Source organism: Filicampus tigris, chromosome 6, assembly GCF_054856515.1.
Source record: "Filicampus tigris isolate MCC_2025a chromosome 6, RoL_Ftig_1.0, whole genome shotgun sequence".
In the NCBI taxonomy this organism is placed as follows: Eukaryota; Metazoa; Chordata; class Actinopteri; order Syngnathiformes; family Syngnathidae; genus Filicampus; species Filicampus tigris.
The window spans coordinates 20,762,274-20,776,872 of record NC_141222.1 but is presented as its reverse complement, the minus strand read 5'-3'; the positions used below and the strand labels follow the sequence as shown (position 1 = coordinate 20,776,872).

At 41.1% G+C, this 14,599-nt stretch overlaps 1 protein-coding gene across 3 annotated transcripts in view; it reads right to left on the bottom strand.

Moving 5' to 3' along the window:
• The window catches only part of sdk1b (sidekick cell adhesion molecule 1b), a 325,525-nt gene that overhangs the window by 53,664 nt on the left and 257,262 nt on the right, over positions 1–14,599 (bottom strand). For all 3 annotated transcript variants that reach the window (XM_086033471.1, XM_086033472.1, XM_086033473.1), the window contains 3 exons: positions 9,431–9,626; positions 6,221–6,319; positions 3,275–3,466 (listed from right to left, as the gene is read on the bottom strand). In XM_086033471.1, coding sequence (XP_085889597.1) covers positions 3,275–3,466; positions 6,221–6,319; positions 9,431–9,626 — 487 coding nt within the window. The remainder of the gene's footprint in view (positions 1–3,274; positions 3,467–6,220; positions 6,320–9,430; positions 9,627–14,599) is intronic.

Below are 14,599 nucleotides of genomic sequence, written 5' to 3'. Positions count from 1 at the left end.
GCCACATCCTTCCCAAGTTGCCAAAAATATAATTACAAACGGATTCCCAAAGTTTTGTTTTGTTTCCCAGCACCATGTGCCAGATGCAGTTGGTCACTGCCTCATGGAGCAGGTGGACCGTGATGGAAAAAACGAACAAAACAAATGCATTTTTAGACAGATCTGCATCATATTTTATACACAACTACAGTGCGATATGAAAAGTCTACACACCCCTGTTCAAATGCCGGGTTTGCCTGTGTGAAGACAAATCATTTTAAAACTTTCCACCAATAATGTGTCTTATAACCTGTGTAATAGTATTTTTCAAATCTGTTTCAGAGGGCAAGTAAAAAATAACTGAAATAAGGTGGTTGCATAAGTGTGCACACTCTCATAACACTGCGATGTGGCTGTGTTGACAATTAACCAGCCAAACTCAAACTCATGTCAATGGGAGTCAGCACACAGTCGCCAACATTTAAAGCAGTGTTTTTCAAACTTTTTGGAGTCAAGGCACATTTCTTTCATTGTAAAAAAATCCAGCAGCACACCACCGGCTGAAATTGTAAAAAAAAAAAAAAATCGTACTTTAACAATATAAGCACTATATTGTTTATGTAAGCATTTTTTAACATTGAAGAATGACGTTATATTATAATGTCATAAATAAGAATCAAATAAACAAAGAAAAAATGTTTTATAATGTTTCATATTAATATTTGAAACATGAGCCTGTTTGGATGAACATGCATCACTAACTCGCTTGTCTCTAAACAAAGACAATTAGCTACCTGCTGCTGCTGCTGCCACCTGCTGGTATGGAAGAGTACTACAATGTAGTAACTACATGATTATGCTGCCAGGCGCTAGACCGCATTTAGATAATTTCCCACGGCACACCTGACAATATCTCGTGGCACACCAACCATGGCACAGTATTTGAAAAACACTGATTTAAAGTACCTCTGACTAGCCCCAAATAAAGTTCATCTGTTCCAGTAGGTTTTTACAGATATTTTTGCTAACACTGACTGCTATTTCAAACTGTTCACTTTATCCGGGGTGAATCAGAGGCACTTTAGATGGTGTCAGGTGTGTGCTGATTCCCCTTTAATACAAAACTAATACAACCAACGTATACAAATACTCAAACTAATTACAATTACCAGAGTCCAGACTAAACATGGGGAGGCAGCATTTAGCTGTTATGCTGCAAAAAAAGTGGAACAAACTGCTAGTGGGGATTAAACTTTCACCAAATGTAGACACTTTTAAATCCAGGTTAAAAATATTTTTGTTCTCATGCACCTATGCATGAAATCTGCACGGTATTTTCTAATTTGATTTTTTATTGTGTACTTATCGTGCTTTTAATCATTTTAATCTAATTTTATTTTGATTTTTGTAATACTTAATGTTTTTTTTCTCTTTTTGTAATGCTTTTGATGTTCTATGTAAAGCACTTTGAATTGTGTCGTGCATGAAATGTGCTATACAAATAAACTTGCCTTGGCTAACAAAACGAACTAACCAAAACACTGAAAAGTTCCCTCAGTGTGATATAGTACAGCGCTTCAACTGCAATAATAATAATAATAATAATAATAATAATAATAATAATAATAATAATAATAATATCCAGATCGTAAAATTACTGCATCTCAAAAGATGATTATTATTACAGATGCACCTAATGTTATGGCCAGTGAGCGTAACGTATGATTTGTGTTAGACAATTTGCAACGAATATGTAATTGCATGGCTTATTTAGTGCAAAGGCCCGCAGAACTACTATTATTTTTTGAAATAGAGTTATATAGGAATACATCACGCACCAATGATACGCTTTTAATTTGCACAACTAGAAGGAAATATGAAAAAGTTAGCCGGCTTCTTCACTGACAGCTGCTGGAAACATGCCTGGCAGGCGGAACACTGGCAATATATGTACAAGCTTGTTTCTGTTAATAAAATGTCAGCCGACAAAGCGGGGAGAAACCAAAAAAAAAATCTCATTCCATTTTGCGGAGGATCGCCTCACTCAATCTAACAAGGGCGAGCACTTCAAACTATGTTGGGCGAATACTTGATATCTGTGGACGCTCTAAGTGGTCTCCCATGATCAGCTCTGATCCGTGCAATTCTGCAGCAGCGTGGTATTTTCGCCAAGTTGGCAGAATACAGATTGCAATATCCTCGTATATATATTTCATAATTCGTCGGCCGGATAAGCATTGAAAAGACCTACAGAGAGGAATTCTTTGTGTATCACGAGCGGATCGGCGGCGACATAAGGGCAGCTGTAAGCTGGTGTTGTGATGATGATGTTGACACCAGGTGACTGGCTGTGATGAATGATCAAATGCAGTGAACTTCATGAATACATGAATAGAGAAACAAGATAAGAATCCAGGAATCCCAAGTCTCTCTGTTCATTCTTTTGTTCCATTTGAGCATCTTTAATCCTTTGGCCCCCGTCCTTCTTTGACTAGTTTTGCTTTCATGAATTAATGAATATCCTGTGAATCTAAGAACTGTCTGCATTCATCTTGCTCGCACTCTTTCTGCTTTTATTCATGAATTAGTCATCACAAAGTGTTAGCAGCACACGCACACACAAATCCCGCCGTATGAGCCGAGTTTCGCTTCCACACTCCTCTACCTCCTTGTTAAGTCTTTTTTTTTGACTAACTTTTATTTTTTGGGGCTCCTTCCGATGACCCCTTGTCTGTCAAAGCGCAGACATTTAGAGTCAGTCCGCTTGTAGAATGACTGCTGATGATCGGAACAAGTGCAATCACGCTAACGCAGCAGGCAAACTGAAGCAAAGTTCTCTCTGAGATGCTAAAAATCACAAATTGTGCATGCTGGTCTAACTCAGGCTGATGATTCATGCGCAGTCGTCATGCACTACCAAGAGATGACCCATGTATAAGGACATGAACAAGACAAAATGGGCCTTTCAACACTTGATTTTGCTCATTTAAGTTAGGCAGATACTACTTCCGATTGAATCTGAAGGAAATTCCGGAAAAAAAAGCAAGGTTTTAAAATGGTTCCATGGTCAAGCAACTCAAGAGTTTGAGCTGAAATATGAAGGCAATATATATATATTATATTTTTTTTTTTTAGGCGTTTGAGCTTTAGGAATACAACTTTATGAAGGTTAAATGTGAGCTATCTGATGTATTATTTTTTATCCAATCATTATCACAATGAAAAGTCATCATCAGCCATGAATGAGCTGTAAACATATTTGAAGACATTTTATTCATACACATTTTTGCCATACCCGGAGGGACCCCCGTGGAGATGTTGGCCGACGTGACCACGCCCCGTCCGGCAGCGGTGAGCGCGGCCACCTTCAGCCTGTACGTGGTGGTGGAGGTGAGGCCCGTGAGCCGGTACTGCAGCGTGGAGTTGGACAGGCCTCGCTCTTCACGCCTGGACTGCACGCCGGACACCTCCCACCAAAGAACGTAGCCTGGGGGACGCAGGCCGTGATTAAAGGGGCGCTTGTACACTCGACATGCGAGTGCACATATTGCCGCGCCACTGAGGCAAAAAAATAAAATAAAATAAATAACGCTGCAATGGAGGAAGGAGTAACTACAGTCGAAATCGCTCCCTGTCCCGTCACATCTCCAAAGTCATACATCACACTCTGGCAACTTCAAACGTGAGTGTGAAAGCTATATTCCTGTGTTTGCGTGTAGCCCAGGAGAGAATGCGCGGTCCCTCGTGAGTCCCTCTGCTCACAGGGCGCAGGATGAAAAGCAGATAGAGGATAAAAGTATAATGTGTGAGGTGACCTTGATTGAATAAGTCCTCTCACACTCCGCCGCGTGGCTGAAGACAAATATGAATGTGTCATCGCAGCCTTGCGTCATTACGCCGTGGTCTTAGTGCTTTCGGTGTCGGGCGAATGAAGGGAAGGTGGGATTTTCGCGCCGTTCCAGCCAGCGTGGCCAACACGAAGCAGTTACAAAACATGGACTGCGCTGGGGGATTTTGAGAGGTATCTCTCTGTTGCACCATCTCTGCCAAAGGGAAGCGGTGCCCTATAAAAAGGAGTTTACAAAACATGGTGTGCACTGAGAGATAAAGATAGATGCCGCTCCATTCCAGCGTCAATGCACATCTGGTCGGCACAAATAAAGTTACAAAATAGGGCCGGGACTGCACCATAGAGACAGGGATGTGTGTGTGTGTCACTTATGGGCGAGTGATTCAAATGAAATAAAAAAACACACACACACACAAAACTCCCAGGGAAAAAACATGAGAAAAACACTGTACTAAGATTAAACTGATGTCAAATAGGGGCGACAAAATATCATCCTGCAGACCACAAATGGCCCCCAGGGTGGGGGATAAGGCAACATGTGGCATCGGGGGCATAGCACCAAATTCTGGGCCCCCATACAGAAGCCTTCTGTAGACCTGATTCACACGACAGTGCGGTGGAATAATAAAGTCGGTAGGACTGCGGCATTGAACGAATGCCTGAAAGCAACGGAGAGTGCTACGAGGAGGCAGCAAACAGCAGTAGAGGCTAACATTTGTTGCTATTTGCCACACCCCTCCAAGAAACTTGGGAGATATGAAAACAATGGTCATCAATAAAAATGCGCTTTAACATTTGGGCTGGGCTCATCTCTCTTTAAAAAAGCTTTCTTTCCCAATCCAGTATCCTCTTGGCAGCTCTATGCCCTGAACATGGTGAAAATAGCTGAGAATGACTAAAGTGGAATCAACCATTTTGCATTTTTTGCAATTTTGGTGTCATCGGTACAGTCTTAATTGAATTAAATCGAGCTTATTAGTGAACATATATGGCAAATTTTATTTTATCTTAATATTTATGACGTCCAGTTTTTTACAACTGACGTCATAAATATTAGGTCAAAACTTAACAAAAAAACACAGGTGTCCGGATATTTACAAATCTTTATCTCAGTCATCCACGTAGACAGGCATGTATGCGTGCTGCATTATTCCTAAAACAGAGGAACAGATGCTTCACCTAAAGAAGTTACACAGCTCAAAACATCTCTCGGTGCTTCCCAAAAAGAGATGAAGACATGAATGCGTTAAGTGTGCCTGTGTGTGTATATGGCGCAAGTTCCGTGACGCGCCAGCTGAGGCCTTGTTGGAGATAATGTGAGAAGACAAGCTGCACAGAGTGGAGATTAGCAGGGTGTTGAATCAGTTGCACACGATCAGAGGGACTAAGGATGTCTTGGTAAATGCGTGTGTCCGAACAGCCAATGAGGCAGGCCATAGAAGGTAGACGTATTTTACTTATACGGAAGGTTGCGGGTAATATAACAGCCTGTACGGATCTTATGATAACGGTATGCATTAAATCAGCGCTTCGCAACCTTTATTGAGCCAAAACACACATTTTAAATTTGAAAAATGTCAGGGCACACCACCAAACAAAACTGTCACCAAATGTATATTGTATGCTAAATCTTTTTTTGCGGCTTCAATAACTGGTTCAGAAAATGGATTATGATTGTTTCACGGCACATAAATGTATTGGGAGTAATTAGTATTAACACATTAAGGACGGGAGCGCATAACCGCGTTTCTACCACTAGAGCCGGGAGCGCTGTTGCGTCATTCTACCTTTAAAGCCGGGAGAGCGGATACGTCGGTGTCTTTTTTTAATCCAATTCTCCGTCTCTTAGCCAATTAAATGCATCAGAATATACACGTGACGGTGTCGCGAGACCGCGGAGGATGTCGTGGAATTTTTTCGAGCCGTAGGTAGGCTAATGGCGGACTCCGTAGATCGCCGGGAGCTCTGATTAAATTAAGTAACGGCAGTGCTATATAGACGACGCACACGACCAGTGGAACCAGTCGAACGTGATATGATATGGTTTGTAGACAATGACGATATTGACGTCTTTGTAACAGACTAGAGGATGGTAATTACCACTCGATTTTTTTTTACATTAAAAATAGTGCTTCTCTTGCACTGACATGTTATTTTTACATCTTCGATTGAAACAGTAAATAATAATAAATTCTGCCTGTGCGAAAGCCACATGTCTAAGCTCTTTAATTCTTTTGGAATTATGTTTCCGTCTGCTACACGGCCTGAGATATGTATTGAATTTCTGGGAGAACTTCAGGTTTTCAAGGGTAATTCCAAAGGCGAACTTAGGTTTTGGGGAGCTGTTGAGACAGGCGCATTAGTCCTTAATGGGTTAAGTTACAAACTTACCGGTTACAATGCCGTTCTTTTCGTCAGGCTCTGCCCAGCTGACTTGGACGGACGTGTCCAAGATTTTGGTGAAGCTCAAATGACGGACAGGCCCAGGTGCTGTAGAATACGTACACATCACATGTTAGTGGACATATTTGGACAAAATACAGTGGTCCCTTGATTGATGAGGGCCCATACTTATGTTGCTGCTTGCTCAATTTTTTTTGTTTTGCATGATAAGCCGTAAAGTGAAAAAAGAGAGTCAGCGCGAGTGAAAATGCACAGCCACAGTCACCGATACACTTAAATGTGTCTTGAATAGTACAACCAGTCAAATGTATTATTTTTTTCTAATTCTACACAAAGATAACAATGGGGAACAATTTGAATACAAAATTGTGATGAGTTTGATTTTTATGCCGATTAAAACTAAAATTGGCTTGCTGATTCCAAAATTGTAGTCCGTTTTTTTTCTCCACAGCTTACCAGATAAGAAAAATGTCACTGATAAGCTGTTGTAACACTTGCCATCTTATTACAATTGGCTCATCTACAGCTGCGTGGCAACTTGTTTGTTCAGTCTGCAGAATATAGACATGCGGTGAGATGTGTGCTTTTGGTGAGCAGCGTTTGATTTGTGGGCGCAACCTGAGATATGAGCACTCTGTGGTGACAGGTGACTCGACTCACTTCACAAAAAGCAGCAGTTGGGCAGAACATTAGCATATATTCTTAAAAAAAAAAGAGGCTTCAAGGTATTTATTGCAAAATACCTCTGCAAGTAAGCGTTGAAAGTTTTCCATTTGAGTTGAAACGTGAAGAAAAATCACAGAAATTAGGGGTGCAAACTAAAAAAAAAAGAAGAAAAAACTCAAAATGTGAGCAGGGTATCGATAATTTTGGGTTTAACCGTATGATTAAGCCTTGATGGAAGTGCTCTTTGGCAAAGGCTTTGTGAATGAAGCTTTTTATAAATATGGCGCCATGTGAAGTCAGAGAATACTACAGTCGGGTAGCACTAAGCACAAAACACAGAGTTGTGGCGAGTCTGCACATGCTATTATCACGCTGGCAACCAATCATGCCCGCATTGACCACTGTTGCACACACACACACACGCACACCCCCACACACACCCACAAGCTTTTCCATGCGTGCCGGCCATTTTTCATCTCATCTATGGCTCTCTAAGCTCCTCTCCCAGCAGAGCGATTAAGCTATTCAGCTGAGACATTCAATAACACACACACGCACGCACACCCACACACACACACACGCACGCACACACGAAAAGCCATCATCAAGCAAGAATTACACCCACCGTTAACCCCGCAACACGACCAGCACCCGATCAATGCCTGTCAACGATTATGTGCATGTGTGTGTGTGTGTGTGTGTGTGTCTATGCATGTACGTTTGTGCATGTGTGTGCATGGCTTCTCATAGCGTCTCCCACTCAATAATTGCTGCTTGCTCATAATGACTTGTCTGTCCGCCGTCGGCTATTGTGTTTACTTGACAGCGCGGCTTGTGTGCGTACTTGGTACTTGCGGTGGAGGAGTGTTGGTCACTGTGTTTATACACGTAATAGTTGCCAAGACACAAAGGCATGCCTGAAAACTCGCATTTATTATATACAGTGGCGCCTTGACCTTTGAGTTTACTCTGTTCCATGACCATGCTCGGAAGCAAAATGTCTTTTATCTAAATCATCTTTCCCCACTGAAAAGAGGGGAAATGCCATTCCAGCGGAACGGGGCGGGGGGAGATCATTTTTATGAATAAGGGCGGGGGGGGGGGGGGGGGGTCGCGGCCGGAAGGGTACCCAGGTCAAGGGTGGAAGGTCGCGGCCGGACTGGCAAAAAAGGGTCAAGTGCCCAGCTCTGACTGTTTGTGTGTAAATGCTTTTAAGTGTTGGGCTTTTTGTTGTGTGAAGCACATTGAGTTGCCTCGTGTATGAAATGTGCTATATAAATAAAACTGCCTTGTAACTATATCGTTTTCCAATTGGTGATAGACGGTAAATGGAAAAGAAAACAGGGGGTCCCTGTACAAAATAAAGAAATGATTAAAAGAAGTGACAAGTCGTCCGGCAAGACGTAAATATTTATTTGCAAAATCACTCTGTCTTAGCAGGCAAATTTTGATCCAGGTCTGCAATTTCCCCTGGATCCACAGGACCAAAACGTAATATGATCAAATTACTAACTGATCTGATGAGACTGGACAGATATAAACACCCAAATATGTTAAATGCGATTAAGCGGGTTCAATTCAATTTGCTTCCAAATGTGCAATCTGGATGCCACTTTTTGGGGGGTTTGTTTCTCCAGCTTCTCACTCTGCCTACACAAAATTAGTTTTTCAAGTTTGGTCATTTAGATTTTATAATTTGATTTGATTTGTGTGACCTTCTCAAAGTGGATATAGAAGAGAACCTTCTGGAAATTATATTGACCCATTGTAAAGAATTGGAACTTGAGGAAGTAAGTTGGCAAGTGTAAAAAATATCTTTTTTGAGGGACATTTTCTTTGTCATTCACCGAAAAGTTGACCTATTCGCTGTTGCTCTGCTCAGGCCAAAGTCATGTCAAATATAAAAACATTGTTTTGGCATGTGGCATGTTGAGGCCAAGGATCTATGCTGATGTGATGGGCGGAGCTTCATTTAGTTAAGCTATACTGTAGCCTTGCTTAACAGAAAAAAAAGTGCTTTACCGGCACCTTTTGGAAACTATGCTTTTAGGGTGAGCTTCAAATAACTCGTCGATTTTTGCTATTTGCAGCAGCGCTCTTTCAGTATCGGCTGCAAATAGCGGTGGACATTGTACCTCTTGTGGTGAAGATTTTACAGTTGTTTTTCATCCTATTGTGATATATTGACAAAACAACCACAAATCTGGAACCCGATCTCCAGGGCCTTTAATATGAGATGTGACTTGATATGATTTGTTGCGTGTTGAATTTTATTTTTTTTTTCAGCCCGTCGAGGCCAAACAGCAAGAAAAACTCATTTCTGACGAATAACAAAGCAAGTGAAATGATGAAGTGACATCTTGTGTCACTTGTGACGGACAATGACAGGTATGTCAATACATTTGCATTATTACTCAGAACAGTGTTTTTTTTTTTTTGTTTTTTTTTAAATGAACTCGGACTGAATCCCATTGAAGATTGTGTGTGTGTGTGTGTGTGTGTGTGGGGGTGTGTGCGCGTGTGTATACTCACTGTCCTCATGAGTTTGGAGCATGGTAGGGGGGCTCCGTGGTCCGTCTCCAGGTGTTGTGAAGCACAGGATAGAACCGAAGTACCAGGTGAATTTCTTCAGCCCGCTAACCAGGCCCGTGTGGCGTGAGCTGGGGTAGTCCGGGGTGATGGTTACTATGGTGACGTCCTCCGGAGCCTGTTCCGGCCAGACCAGCAGCTACGGCAGGAAAAGAGAGAATCTGAATATTTAAAGTTCATCTACACTGCCATCAGCATCTGAACTTTTACAGGCAGACCACCCTGAGGTCGTCCATCCCTCTATTTTTCATTTCTCCTTTTTCTCATTAGGGCACATAGACAATAACGCATTCCCGCTCACATGCACACCGACGGAAAATGTAAATTCTTGAGTGAAGCTAAAGCACACATAAAGATAGACTGGTTATTTTTTGTTCTGACCAAGGATGACAAACGTCCGACTATCTTATTTATGTCTGATAAGATTGAGTTTTGGTCTGAGATGTAAGAGTGTATTTGTCACGATAAGAGGTTCAGAAACAGGTTGGGCGGCCAATCTTAAATATTAAAGGTGTTGAACATTTACGACCAAAAATCTTCACGTGTGTGGTGAATGCTGACTACTCTCGAGCAATTTGAATCTGTGCATTGTAGCCGATCCAAAAAGCGCCCTGACTGGCGAACAAGGAAGCAGCGGGAAATACAAAAACAAAAGTCCAACCCGATGGTTTTTTTTTTGTGTAAAAGTGAGGTCCCTAGATGTCGAGAAGTATTTTCCAAGGCAAGCCTTTTCTTGCTGACATCGTCATCTTACAGTGCCTTCGCTAACTAAAACTAAATAAACTAAAACAAAACGCCCCCCCCCCCCATAAAAAAAGACATACAATCTAAATACAACATACAATAAAAACTAATTGTAATCAAAAATCTAAAGCTGGGCACCTGAGATTTCTGTCTCTGAGGACTTTTCCTGATTGATGATTGGACACATTCTTAATGTGTGCGGTGCCCTAAATTGAGATTATTGAAGCAGATAACACACAATTTGACGAAACGTTTCAGATGGCTGTGTGGAGTCTGTCACAAGAATGAAAAAAATCTTTTACAATTTGAAAAATCCTTGAGTGTGTACCAGGTATTACCTAACCACCTGCCTACACACACTGTCCCAAAATGACCTCCCCTGATCATGTTTTTATAATGGCAACAGGAACATTTTATGGCTGTAATATTTCCTATGAGGTAAAAGCGAACAAATTGGATATGGACCAGCTTTCCTCTGACTGTAGTTTTATGTTTTTGGGCAGCCATTGTAAAACACAAAATCTTCACCATTTCTAAGATAGTAAGTGCGGTGCTGGATACCCTAAAACATGACAAGGGATCTCATTTACTACGTCGACTTGCCGGCTCCTTCCCATGAAGACTTTTTTTGGGCAGCTGAGCAGACGCGGCAGTTCCACGGGATCACGCCCATTTGCCGACCCATCTGTCGAATCGCATCTACCTGCCCCGCCCACTGACAATGAATTAGCGGGCGGGTCGATCCATCCCCGTGTGAAAATAGCATTCTAATGGAAATCCAAATGATGCATTAATGCTACATTGCTGCCGGGTGCACATTTACATTTGTCATTGTACTAGCAGCGGTAGAGCAAATCAAAGCGGTGACTAATCGCTTCTGAGGTGGGATGCATTGTGTTCAACAGCGTGTCGAGATATCCTAATTACACTTTTCAGGTGTGAACGATCAACGATTACACGAACAAACTGTTGATGAGGCAAGAGTATCACGCACTATCAATAATGAGCAGGGGTTTCTCGCACATTCCCATTAGATTCCATCTCATTGCAGCATGGATTTCTTTAAGCAGTCTCTTTGAAAACCAAATTATTAATTATGAGCTGCCGTGTCCACAGCCGGCAGCGCGTCGACAACTTTAATCCGAACACGTCAATTTATTCTATCATTATATTTAGGATTATGCTGCTTGATAGCGTCACCTGAAAAGAGGCTGTTGGTATTCTAAAACCAATCACTTGTTTTATGGCTGACAGAATGGCACATAGTAGGTATGCAAACATAGTGGTACTTTGATCTAAGAGTTTGATTTGTTCTGAGACCAAGCTTTCATTTACTCGCATATCAAAGCAATTTTGTCTGTTGACATGAATTGAAATGCCGTTAGCCGCCAAAAACACTTATTTTTCACTTACTGTTGACACAGAAAGATAAATGCCAATTTATTGTAAGTATGAACCGTAATTATCGGACGATTGAGTGCACCTAAATATAAGCCACACTCACTCAATTTGTAGGAAGAAAACGATTTAGTACAAATAGAGTCGGCTGTTGTCATTGGTGTCAACATTATAACATTGGATATTTACTCAGAAAGAATGTGTTGCACAGAAAGATGTTAACACGTACATGTAAATGTAAAATGTTGGCCTTCAAAATCAGTTTTGTTTCTGCACTCATGTATTATACAGTCCCCAAAAAGTGAAGTATTATTCATATAGTATTTGATAGACTGGAATATCTAGTGTTCAGACACTTATTCTTTTTTTAAAGATAAGTTGTCTTCCCTTGCTTATTGTTTTGGCTGTCATAATTTTTCCTTCTCACCAAGAATCATGACGGCCCGTGAGTGCACACTAAAAAATGCTGGCAGGGTTTTCCTAACCCACTCGCTCGATGGCTATGTATTTTCAGGGTTCATTATTTTGAGCCAGCAGATTGGATTTGAGTTAGCTAAAGAGCTGAAGCCTGGTGCCATTTTTGAAGGTGTACTGAAGTTGAAGTTAAAATAATATAACATTCTCAGGAAACATGCGTGGCGGCTGGATGACGATTTTGGACAAAGGCATTTGGAGTTAAATTCATTCAATTTTGACAAGAGACTGAAGAAAATTGCTGCTGCTTGTTCTTGTGGATTTGTCCCAAAACGGAAAGGAAACGACCATAAATGAAAAAAAAAACCGTCTTGCCCAATGGTCTGGTTTTGTAGAAAAATGGGTTCCTCAGACAGTGATAAGTATTTAGCAAAGCAAGTCTTGCCACGGTAGCATAAAGCCTGTTATCCCGTAAATTATCACTGTTTAAGTCGCAGTCAATGCAATGCAAAGAAGTGTTTTATAATCCGGAAAATACGGTCAAACTTGATAAAAAATAATGTAAAGAATCTATTCTATAAAGTTTAGTTAAAGGGACAATGTGTAGAATGTTTTGATTTTTCAATGCTCGTTCATTCAAAAAAAACAAAAAAAAAACAGTATTAATTTCTATAATATGCCAAAAAATATTTCCTATGACATCAACCTATTTTTTTTTTTAATATAATCGTTGGTGAAGTAATCTCTAATTATATTACATAGGGTGCGCCTCCCCTACAGGAGGCTGCCATGTTTCGCCGCCATTTTTGTCGTACGGATAGCCGAAGGGAGACAAACATAGCGAAAGTAGTTCCTCCACATCCTGACAGAATCCTAATCCACAACACACTTTGAATAAAAAATGTGTTACACGCTTTTACAACTACAGTCGGCTGTCCTAATTGCGACTCTGCGTCAAAAGCCCCAATCAACAACTTAAAGCGGAAGTCAACCCAAACATATTTTTTTCAAGAATATGTTCCCAGCAGGCCCACTAGTTGAAACACGGCATCCTGATTAATTCTACGTTTGTGGAATATGAGTTAGCAGCAAAATGCACTCGCTTTTAGCCACGACTGCAGGCGGCCATTTTGTCTTCTGTCGACTTAAAATGACATCACAACTGCTCACAAAAACCAATCACGGCTGACCTGTTTTCTGAATCTGAGCCGTGATTGGTCGTTGTGAGCAGTTGTGATGTCATTTTCAGTTGACAGAAGACAAAATGGCCGCCCCCAGAGATGGCTGAAGAGTGGATTCCACAAACGCAATATTTATCAGAATGCCCTGTTTCAACTAGTGGGCTTGCATAGAACATAGTCTTGGGAAAAAAAATGTTTGCGTTGACTTCCTTTTTAAATGTGCCACTGACCTCCATTTAGGGAGAACGCCAGTGACACCCGGACGCTTTCTAGCGGCCATTTTTCTCCACGCCTCAGGGTGCCGCACTGCAGCCTGGCCTGCCGTGGCAAGATAAGGCCTTCTATTGTCGTTTATTATCGCCATAGTACAGTTTGGGCGCAGTAAAAGAGTGCTGATTTGGCACCCTGAGCATCTGATGGAAGTCTCTCCACACCACTGTTTTTTTTTTTTTTTTTTTTTTAAAGGGTGCCAAAAGGGATCGGTCACACAGTTGCTATAGTTACATGTTGATCTGGACTGAACTGGAACGAGTTCAATTCACTGAAGAGTGCTCGTCACAAGCAGGTACTGAGCTGTACATGACTCACAGGCAGCGGTACCATTTTTAACAGGCCAAGTTCACCTTTAAAAGCCTAAAAGCCACACGCCTCCCATTTTTGACTGTATTTGTGACAAAAATAACCTGCACATCACAGTTGCTTTGACTCCAGCGCAGATGGGCTTGTTTCTACAAAGCCTAAACGTGTCAAATGGAGAGAAACTGCCAACACGATTAAGATATATAACTTAGTTTTTTTTAATCATGCTCAATATTGTAGTACATGCTGTTTCCCTTTTGTGTCTGCTCTGTTCTTCCCCGACAGGGGTTGCTTTTAAAGTTCATTTTAAGTATGAAATCTGTGCTGCACTTACATATGCACTGTACAATTCCCATTGAATCCACTTGATTTTCTGTTCCATCCATTCAACATTAAATATTGTAAGATTTCTGTCGTCCTCCATGAAAGCAGACTGATAATCTTTGTATTGAATCAGAATAAAATATTTGCTTTACTTTGGAAAACAATGATCAGCATTTTGGACTACCGTATTTTTCAGCCTATAAGACACACTTAAAAGTTTTTAATTTTCTCAAAAATCGACAGTGCGCCTTATGTATGGATTAACCTTTGACTTATTTGCTGTTATGGTTTGTTTTCCTGAATGTGCAGCAAAGCACTTTATAACACAGTGCACCCAATAAATGGAAATGTCAAAAAATAGACCTGTTTATTGAGACTGCACCTTATAATCCGTTGCACCTTATGGTCCGAAAATTACGGCATTTTCCAATATGTTGTGGAAAAAATCTTTAGCTGCAGTCCTATAAATTAG